Source organism: Notechis scutatus, chromosome 13 (assembly GCF_049901735.1).
Source record: "Notechis scutatus isolate UNSWTSFEM ecotype Mainland chromosome 13, rNotScu1.2, whole genome shotgun sequence".
NCBI lineage: Eukaryota > Metazoa > Chordata > Lepidosauria > Squamata > Elapidae > Notechis > Notechis scutatus.
In genome coordinates, this window is record NC_142021.1 from 6,070,345 (window position 1) to 6,081,029 (window position 10,685).

The 10,685-nt window shown below is 46.6% G+C and overlaps 1 protein-coding gene across 1 annotated transcript; it reads left to right on the forward strand.

Annotated features, from left to right (window-relative positions):
- Window positions 1-921: 921 nt before the first annotated feature.
- On the forward strand, window positions 922-8,011 carry CHCHD10 (coiled-coil-helix-coiled-coil-helix domain containing 10). Its single transcript, XM_087942427.1, has 4 exons — window positions 922-1,080; window positions 4,966-5,194; window positions 5,782-5,932; window positions 7,798-8,011. The coding sequence occupies exons 1-4, from the start codon at window positions 1,034-1,036 to the stop codon at window positions 7,815-7,817; spliced, it is 447 nt and encodes a 148-aa protein (XP_087798553.1). The 5' UTR covers window positions 922-1,033; the 3' UTR covers window positions 7,818-8,011.
- The last annotated feature ends 2,674 nt before the right edge of the window (window positions 8,012-10,685 follow it).

Consider the following 10,685-nt stretch of genomic DNA (forward strand, 5'->3'; position numbering starts at 1 on the left):
GCTTCTCTCCTTGATTAGTTTCCATCCTTTGCTTCTGGTCCTGCCTTCTGGTGCTTTGGACAATAGCTTGACCCCTTCATTTTTGTAGGAGCCCCTCAAATCTTGGAAGACTACAGTAAGGATGAGTCAGTTCCTTCCCTCCAAAGTGCAGCAACTGTGTTCAAGGCCCCCTTAAATGACAGTTTTGTGCTTAGGCCTCAGGCCTAAAAGTGCAGAAGGAGCCACAGATACACAAATAGTGAAGAGTGGGCACTGCTCAGTTCCTCAGAAGTAGGGAGTCAAAATTCTGTGTCTCCGCTTTTTAAATTCCTTTTTTCCTCCTATTTTCTTTCCTTCCATTTTTTCCTTCCTTTGATTCTTTTCTCCCTCCAATTTTCTTTCCTAGCATTTTCTTTCTCCCTCAAATTTTCTTTTTCCATTTTCCTTCCTTCCTTTGATTCTTTTCTCCCTCAAATTTTCCTTCCATTTTCTTTCCTTCCTCCAATTTTCTTTCTTTCCTCTCTTCCCTCCCATTTTCTTTCCATTTTTCCTTCCTTTCCTTGTTTTCTCTCTCCAATATTCCTTCCTCCCATTTTCTTCCTTCTTTCCTCCCCATTTTCCTCCTTTTTTATCGTCCCTCCCCCTTTCCCCTTCTTTTCTATTGGCTTCTCTCTTTTATTCTATTGCAAAATTTTAGTGGAGATGTTTTTTTTTTTTAAAAAAAGACGTTAAGGTTAAGAGAGAAAACGTCCCAAAGGATGGATGGTATTCTCCATTTTGAAAAGAGTCCCGTGAGAGGTCGTTTGGTCGCTCTAACCTTTTCCTAGCTCTCTGCGGTCGGGAGGGAAGGGGAGGGGTGCGGGGGGGGAAGGAGCACCCTGGCTTGCGCCTGCGCAGAAGACCCACTCCTGCCCCTTCTTTGAACCACGTGGGGAGGCGGGGGTGTTCCAGAACGCGATTGCGTCACAGCGAGTTTCAAGGAGATTCCGGGCGTCTCTTTCGCAGCGGCTGCCGGAGCGAAGCCGGTGCAACCGCAGCAGCCACCGACCTCGCCATGCCCAGGGGCAGCCGGAGCTCGCCGCCTCGGCCGGCCGCCACCAGGTAGGCGTGGGGGACGCAGCCCACCTGTCCACCTCTCGACCTCCCCTCCTAAAAAAAAAAAAGGCTCCTGCCACTCTTTCGCCCCCACCCACCCTCCCACCTGGTAGAAGCCCAACGACTCCTCTCCAAGGTCAGAGAGCAGGAGAAAGCGCTCTGTGCATGCTCAGGAGCCCTGTCTTGGGGAGGATGAGGGGGTGCCTGGGTTTAAAAGGCCACCGGTGGGGGTCTCAGCCGACGTCAAAAGCTTTGGGGTTCTCTTTCTCTTTGGGACTTTTCCCTCCGAGGAAGGGAAGACGGGGAGCACTCTGTGCATGCTCAGGAGCCCCTCTTGGGGAGGATGAGGGGTTCCTGTGTTTAAAAGGCCACGGGTTGGGCTCTCAGCCGACTTCAAAAGCTTTTGGGGTTCTCTCTCTCTTGGACTCATCCCTCCAAGGGAGGAAGACAGGGAGCACTCTGTACATGCTCAGGAACCCTGTCTTGGGGAGGACAAGAGATTCCTTGTGTTTAAAAGGCCGCGGGTTGGATCTCAGCCAATTTCAAATGCTTTGGGGGTTCTATTCTCTCTCTCTTTAGAAGGGAGGCTGAGGGATTTTCCCCTCCAAGGGAGGGAGACGGGAGCGCTCTGTCCATGCTCAGGAGCCCTGTCTTTTGGAGGACGGAGGGGGGGGTTGCTGTTCTATAAAAGGCCTCATGATTTCAAAAGCCTTTGGGGTCTCCACCCTCTCTCTCTTGGTCTCTTCTCTCCAAGGAAGGGAGAGAGGTGGGCACTCTGTGCATGCTCAGGAGTATCTTTTTGGGGATTTTAGCTTGCTTTATTAGAAAGGTAGAGGTGGTACAGAATTAAAGACTGTAAGGAAAGCAAAGTCGTACAGATGGAAACAAACACCTGGTGAAAACGGAAGGAAGGAATATGGAGGAATATGTTCTCTGCCTTGAGTTTATTTTATTTTATTTTATTTATTTTGTCAAAAGCTTACAGTACAATAGAAATAAGAATAAACATAAGTTTAAATATAAGAAATAGGAACTAATAATTGGGGACAATAGGACAGGGATGGTAGGCACGATGGTGCGCTTACGCACGCCCCTTACTTTGACCAACTAGTTTTTAAAAAGTGGGATAAAATTAATAATGGGGTTGGGTCTCCCTCTTGCCTTGGAAAAAGGCCCTGGTGATTTTGTTTCTCAGAAAAAAGATCAAAAGAAAAGCAGCGCAGGCCTGTTCAAGAGCACTTCAATGCCTCAATTAGATCTTGGCTTAATTAGATCTCTTTGGGATTCAAACTAGTACCAAGTTCTTTTCTTTCTATTCCCCCCCCCCCCAAAATAAATCTCATGTTTGCCCCCCTGGGAAAAAAAACCCTCTTCTTCTCATTCCTACTCTAAATGAATGGCATCTCCAGATCTTCATTGATTTGATATTATTATAACCTGTATTTTTCCCTTGGTGCACACATATCCTTTTTCTCCATGACAACAACCTTGCGAGGTAGGTTGGGCTCAGGATGAGAGCATCTGTGGCGGAGGAGGGGTGTGTGTGTCTGTGTGTCTGTCTGTCTGTCTGTCTGTCGTGGAACATATCTCTCCTTGCTCTTAGTGCCAAAAATAAGGTGACCCAGTCTACTTAAAGTTCCCCAAAGAAGCTTCCAAGCAGACGGATCAGCTTAGAGCGGTCTGTTTCATTTAAGTCCTTTGTGTGTGTGTGTGTGTGTGTGTGACACACACACTCATTGTGGGAAGAAAAGGCCAAGCCTTAGCATGGGGGGTGGGGGTAGGGTGGGGGCAAAGATCTGAGAGGTTGCAAAGTCTGGGATGGAAAGATGAAAAAAAAAACACTGAATTTTTGTCATTTAAAAAAACAAGACACTTAAATGGCTGTGCTGTGTAGGACTTACTTTGTGAAAAGGTTTGGAAAAGAACGTCTATGGCGATTCCTCTCCAGGTCATGCTTGTCCCAAAGGTGCTTTTTCCAAAAGCACTTTTTGGCTTTTTTTTTCTTCTTTCCCCTTGAAAACATTCCTCTTTCTCACCCAAGTAGCATCTTCAATTCCGTAGAACAGAAGCTGAATGTTTTCAGTGGGGGGGAAAAAAACAACAAAAACAGACAAAACAAGAAAATCCAGTGGCCTTTTGGAAAATTACCTTTGAGACGCTTGGAAAAACCTTGGTGGATTATGAGTTAATACCGGTTAGAAAAGGAGATTTGTTTGTTCAGACCTGCTGCCTTCTGGATGATTCAGCTAAAAGGGAATCGAGAGGAGAGGTCAGGCGAGAAGCCGAATATAAGCTGTCAAACCCAAAGTCACATCGGGGAAGAGGTTGGCCCAAGAGATGGAGATTTTACTGCCTGCCCAGCCACAAAGATGGCCTGGGAGTCTTTTGGCAGTAGCCAAAAAAGTTAATACAACCCTTGGTTGTATAAAGAGAGGCATCGAATCAAAACCATGTGAAGTCTTAGTAGTTGAGAAAGAAACAGTGGAGAAAGTCCAGAAATATTTCACGAGAAGAGTTCTCCACTCCTCTACTCATTGCAGAATACCTTATGCCACCAGACTCGAAATTCTAGACCTAGAAAACCTAGAACTATGCTGCCTTCGGTCCAATCTAAATATAGTATATAAAATCATACATTGCAATGTCCTACCTGCAAATGAATACTTCAGCTTCAACCATAACAATACAAGAGCAAACAATAGATACAAACTCAAGGTAAACCGCACCAAACTTGATTGCAGGAAATATGACTTCAGCAACAGAGTGGTCCATGTCTGGAATACTCTACCTGACTCTGTGGTTTCTTCCCCAAACCCCAAAAACTTTAACCTTAGACTGTCTACTATTGACCTCACCCCTTTCCTAAGAGGTCTGTAGGGGGCATGCATAAGCGCACCAATGTGCCTACCGTCCCTGTCCTATTGTTTCTTTTATATATATTTTTATTTTTCTTATATGTATCCATGTATTCATAACTATGTTTTTACTTATACCTATTATCTTGTAAGCAATTGACAAAATAAATAAAAATACATAGTTTATAAATCCGTATAGGGTCTCCTGCTTGAGCAGGGGGCTGGACTAGAAGACCTCCAAGGTCCCTTCCAGCTCGATTCTGATTCTGATTCAGTCAACAGGGAGATGGTGAATTCTAGTTCCACCTTATCTATGAAAGCCAGCTGGGTGACTTTGGGCCAGTCTCTCTCTTTCAGTCCAACCCACCTCACAGGGTTGTTGTGGGGAAAATGGGAGGACCATTCTGTGAGATATATTTGGCGCCTTGTCAAAACAATCCAAAGCAGGATACAAATAAATAAAGGCTACCAAAACTTACCTTCTACCTCCTCTCTCTCTCTCTCTCCCCCCCTCTCCCTCCCTCTCTCTCCCTCTCTCTCTCCCTCCCTCCCTCTCTCTTTCCCTCCCTCCCTCTCTCTTCCTCCATCTCCCTCTCTCTCTCTCCCTCTCTCTCTCCCTCCCTCCTCTCCCTCCCTCTCGTCTCTCCCTCCCTCTCTCTCTCCCTCCCTCCCTCTCTCTCTCCCTCTCTCCCTCCTCTCTCTCCCTCCCTCTCCCTCTCTCTCTCCCTCCCCCTCCCTCCCTCCCTCCATCTCCTCTCTCTCTCCCTCCCTCCCTCTCCCTCCCTTCCTCTCCCCCTCCCTCCCCCTCTCTCTCCCCTCCCTCCCTCCCCCTTTCTCTCTCTCCCCCTCCCTCCCTCCCCTCTCTCCCTTACTCCCTGTCCCTCCCTCCCTCCTCTCTCTCCTCTCTCTCTCCTCCCTCCCTCTCCCCCCCTCTCCCTCCCTCCCTTTTTCTCTCCCTCCCTCCCTCTCTTTTCTCTCCTCCCTCTCTCTCCCCTCCTCCCTCCCTCCCTCCCTCCCTCCCCTCTCTCCATCCCAGCAATGCAGTAGCTTCCCATGCTCCCGCTCCTGCTCATCCACCTCCTTCCGCCATGGCCGCCCCGACTCAGCCTCAACAGCCTGGCTTGATGGCCCAGATGGCTACTACTGCAGCGGGGGTGGCCGTGGGCTCCGCCGTGGGCCACGTGGTCGGCGGGGCCCTCACGGGAGCCTTCAGTGGTGACAGCAGCTCCTCCCAGCCCGCCAAAGTGGCCAGCAGCCCTGTCCAGGTGAGGCACAAATTGGAGGAACGCCGAGCTCCATTCCCCACAACACGTGGAACCGGGTCTGGTCTGGCGGCGACCTTCACGGAACACGAAGCCATTGAGTAGCGTGGTAGTGGTGGGGTTTGCTTTGGGAGATTGTCCAAGTGGGAATGGCAGGAAAGGAGGAAGGGGAGGTAGTTCTCGTGGTGGAGATGCTGGACTGGAACTGGGGGAATCTCGGGAAAAGGTCTTTGGGGGACCTTGAGTTCGTTCAGTGGAAGAACCAGCTTAACGCAGTGAAGGAGTGGAGACCAACCAGGTCTTCTGACCAACTGGTCTAATGAAACGAAGGACTAGGGGATGGGACCCGCAACATTCCTTGCCTCCCTGCTCTGATGGTTTGGGTAGACGTGACTGGCAAGAGGCATTCTCTCAGATCACCTGGTCCCAAGCCGTTCACTTAACGGTGGCAAGAAAGGTCGTAGAATGAGGCCAAACTCCCTCAACCGTCCTCGCTTAGCAACATCAGGCTCAGTTATGGTGGTACGTTGAGGACGAGCTGCATTACCAAACCACCTGAGGTTGACGGTCTCTTCTTTGACTGCCTCTAGGAGTCCAGGCAGATACCAACCCACCAGCCATCTCAGTATGGGCCTTGCCTCTACGAGATGAGGCAGTTCCTGGATTGTGCTACTAACCAGAGTGACCTGACCTTGTGTGAGGGTTTCAACGAAGCCTTGAAGCAATGCAAGCAAGCCAGCGGTGAGTATGACCACGGTGGAGGAGAAAGGAGAGACCAGCAGAGATTATACGACCTGAGGCTGCTCAGGAAACAACAACGGAATGGAAAAGTGCTGTTGACCTTCTACCGCTGCACCGGAGAGAGAGTATCTTAACTTACTGCACCTCTGTGTGGTTTGCCAATTGCACAGGGGCAGATAGGACAGCGCTTCAGAGGGTTAAGGTCATAGCCCAGAAGATCATGGGTTGCCCTCTCCCCTTTTTGGAAGAATTTTATAGCTTCCTATGCCTTAAGAAAGTTCAAAACATCCTCAAAGATCCATCTCATGCTGGGCACCCCCTTTTTTTTTTTAACTATTACCATCTGGCAGATGGTACAGGATAATAAAAACAAGGACAAATAGGCTGAAAAACAGCTTCTATATCCCAGGGCAGTAACTCGAATTCTACAGTTATAGTGCAACGTTAATGCAATATCGGGTTTTCAATTCAACTGCGTAGAATGTGAAGGAAGTGTGTTTGTGTTTTATTTTGTATAGTTATAATGCCCACTGAAGATGGTATTTAATTTTGCGGTACGAGGTGCAATGACCATAAAGTAAACTAAACTAAAAGGAGACATCTTGGAGAAGGTGGAAGGGTTTTCTGCTTGCTCCAGGGTTTATGAAAAAGCTTTGGTGAACTGCTTCACATTTCGTCAGATGCCCAAAGCAGCTGGATCGATGGAGGGCTTCAATTAGGCACATGGGAGCCAGGTTGTTTTAGACACACCTGCAGGCTACATTGGAGACATCACGAGGACCTGATCGTCTATGGTTTTTTTCTAGAAGGCCATTCTGTTTCTGGAGACCTTTTGGCCTAGCCTGGAAGCCTTGAATGTGGGCTTAGCCATCTCTCTCTCTCTCTCCATGGTGCTTTTACAGTCCCTCTTCCACCCAAATGGTCGTTTTTAGATCTGCGGTGGAGGTTGAAATGCTCTGAGATGATCCTTGTTTTGAATCCTGAGGCAAACATGGGTCCATTAATTCTTATTGATAGATATAGATATATAAATATATAGATAATATAGATATGTTCTTCTCCTGTTGATGGCAAAGCAACAATGTGTTAGATTTTCACCACCAGGCAGGTCTTTAATCCTTCCCCTCCTCCCTCCCTCCCTCCTTCCTTCCTTCCTTCCTTCCCTTCCTTCCTTCCTTCCTTCCTTCCTTCCTTCCTTCCTTCCTTCCTTCCTTCCTTTCCCTTCCTTCCTTCCTTCCTTCCTTCCTTCCTCCCTCCCTCCCTCCCTTCCTTCCTTCCTTCATTTTCTCTTCCCTCCCTCCCTCCTTCCTTCCTTCCTTCCTTCCTTCCTTCCTTCCTTCCTTCCTTCCTTCCTTCCTTCCTTCCTTCCTTCCTTTCCTTCCTTCCTCCCTCCCTCCTTCCTTCCTTCATTTTCCTTCCCTCCCTCCCTCCCTCCTTCCTTCCTTCCTTCCTTCCTTTTCCCTTCCTTCCTTCCCTCCTTCCCTTCCTCCTTCCTTCCTTTTTCTCTTCCTTCCTTCCCTCCCTCCCTCCTTCCTTCCTTCCTTCCTTCCTTCTTCCTTCCTTCCTTCCTCCTGCCTGCCTGCCTGCCTGCCTGCCTGCCTGCCTGCCTGCCTCCCTCCCTCCCTCCCTCCCTCTCTCCCTCCCTCTCTCCCTCCCTCCCTCCCTCCCTTCTCTTTCACCTTCCCAAATAAAGACAAGAAATATTAGCATTTTGCTTGACTAGGGCAGACATTCCATCCGCGTTATCTGTCCATCCTTGGCTGCAGTTCGGGGGGCTCTGTTCAATCAGGATGTCTCCCATTGCTTCGATGAAAACGTCTTGCAGGTCAAGGCCCAACTTGTCATTTTTCTTTTTTCTTTTGCAGGTGTGGCTTCCCTTTTGTGAAGAAATGAGAAAGGTCGACCCTGAGCCTCAAGGGATCCTAATGGAGGACAAGAGAATTAGCAGAGAATCTGGCCAGCTCAGTCTGGTTTTCTCAGTTGTAGATTTATAAACAAGGAAAGGTTTTAAGCGCAAGGACAAATTGATTTTTGTACAGAGGAAAGTCTAATAAAAGCAGATGGTTTATTTAAAAGTAACCCCTGAGTGCCTGTCTCTGTTTTAAGTCCACGTGATGGACAAATGATTCTTTAAAAGAACTAGGCCTCAATTTACCATAGTTCATTTAGTGACCATTCAAAGTTACAACAGCACTGGAAAAAGTGACTTTTTCCCCCACACGCGACTCTTGCAGCGTCCTCATCAATCACGTGATCTAAATTTAAACGCTTGGCAACTGACTCATATGAATGACGGATGATCCCCTTTTGCGACCTTCTGATGAGCCAAGTCAATGGGGGGGAAACCAGGTTCACTTAACAACAACGTGACTCTCTCGCTTTGCAAATTCTGGGCTGAGCTGGTAGTAAAAAATTTTTTTGAATCTTACTGGATTGACCAATTCAATAATTAAGAGTGGGCAGTAACGGAACTTACGAGAAGAGAGGTCCACTTTGACCCAACGGGTTGGAAGTTCTCTTCTCCAGTACATATTTTTTGTGGTGGAAGAGAATGTCATTGTTGGCAGGACCAAGAGGAACAAACGGTTGGACTCCTTCCAACTACAGGGCCTCGTATTTTTTGGTTGGCCAACGCTGGAGTTCTTCAGATGTGGAAGATAGCAGGGTGGGGGAAGGAGGAAAGAGAGAGAGAGACAGACAGACAGACAGATGTTCAGCTTAACCGTATGACCCTTCGCTGGTCTTAATTTAGATCTTAGCTTATTATATAAAGCATGCAAGGGCAGTAGTGTCAGGTTAAGTCTGGCAATGCCGATCTGGACCTTGGAGATTAATGCTCACAGCTTGCCAAGGATGAGGTAACCTTGGAAAAAAAAAGATATCCTAATTCAACTCAAGGTCTGTCTCTTCATTTTCCAAATGGTTTGTCCAGAACCTGGTATGTGAGGGGTCATTGGGGTAATGCAAAGAACCAGACATTTCCTATTCCTTGATGCCCACACCACCTATTTTTGCCTCCCACTTCTATATGCAAAGATCTGAAGGCTTTTATTTTCAAAAGTAGCCTTGGATCACTTTGGGTTTGGAAATATTTTTTTAAAAAAACAATTTTATTTGGGTTTTCAAAAAACAAAAAGGAAAACAGAACATCTTTTTTTAGTGAACAGCGTGGTTCCAGGTTTTCACATATCCACAGAGATATAATTTCAGTTACATATTCATCTTTCATATTCAGTTTCTTATCATTACTTTATATATTCTCTGTTTGTTGGGTTTGGAAATATTTTTTACGAGGATTGGTCAGCTCGCCATCTTTATAACTGCTTCGGAATTTCCTCAGTTTAAGAGAGAAAGAGAGAGACAGAGAAAAGAAATAGGAAAGAAAGAAAAAAAGAAAAATAGAAGGAAAGAAAGAAGAAAGAAAAGTAGAAGGAAAGAAAGGAAAAAAGAAATACAAGGAAAGAAAAAGGAGGAAGGAAGGATCCGCTATAGTTGTAACTTGATCAATAGCTGTACCACCAGTGATCTGGTGGTAAACTTACAACGAGACTCTACCCACTGTGCTTCATTGCCAGCTGCCAAACAGCTGATGGGTGCTGCAGCTGCAGAGGGCCAACTCTGCTTTTAGCTGGCTATTAAACTTCCCCAAAAATTAACAACGGACTGTCATGAACCAGCACAGACTGGCTATAGCACACCGCTAGTAACCATCCTTATTAATGCTTTCCTACATTTTGGGGAAGTTGTATGCAAATACCTCATGGCTGGGAGTTCATTTGCATTCTTTTTTTGTGTTGTGTGTGTCTGGTCTATAATTAGTTGTATTTTCAATGTTTCTCTACCATTGCCATCAGATCAACATTTTTATCAGAGATAGATGCCAGATTTTTTTTTTTTTTTTAATTAGAGATTGTCAACTTCGCAAAACTGATTTCTAATATGACCCTGCTAGCATCCTCATTCTTGCTTCTGGCCGTCCTGATAGCAAGCACTTGGGGTAATACTTTATGCCCAAATAGCAAGTGTTGGCTGCAAATTACTGCATTGTTGGATGATATTATGAGGGAGAGGGGGATAAATGCAGGTTAAATGAATTGCACTTGGATCTTATGGAACTGGCAGAGTTTAAACCACGATCAGCTGGTCCCATTAGGGATTGATAGACAGAATCCTTTCACGCAGAGGGTAATTTGGGGGAGAATAGACCTGGCCTATGGCATAAAAAAAGAAGAAACACACTAAGGAAAGGCCAGAAAAGAGAATATAGAACCATGGTGGGTGGCAGAGGGGATCTGTCTGTCCTTCAAGTTGGCCAGGTGAGAAACAGGGAATCCACAAATTTGATAACTCTACTTTGTTGACATAGGTTAACAAAATCTCAAAAGGCTGGCCATTTTTGTTTTCCTTGGGAGCAAGTGCGAACCGAGTTCCAGTTTCTTAATGTTGTCCATGTTTCCAAGGGCTTCAAGTATGGTTGGTTTTTTGCAGACCATCTCCAAGGTCATCCCTGGTTCTCTGGGAGAGCAGTTACCATCATTCTTTCTGCCAACTTGGTTGAGCAGTAATCATAAAATACTTGGATGAACCCAAATATTAGCTAGAAAAAGTGAGTTTTTGAGGAAGGACTAGGGGTGGGCAATTTCATAGAAGAATTTGAAGTGGCAACTTGGTATCTTCTGTTGCTTGCCGAACCGAGTTACAAAAGGATGGATTCCAGGTCTCTTGGTCCACACCATCATCTCAAGAACCTCCA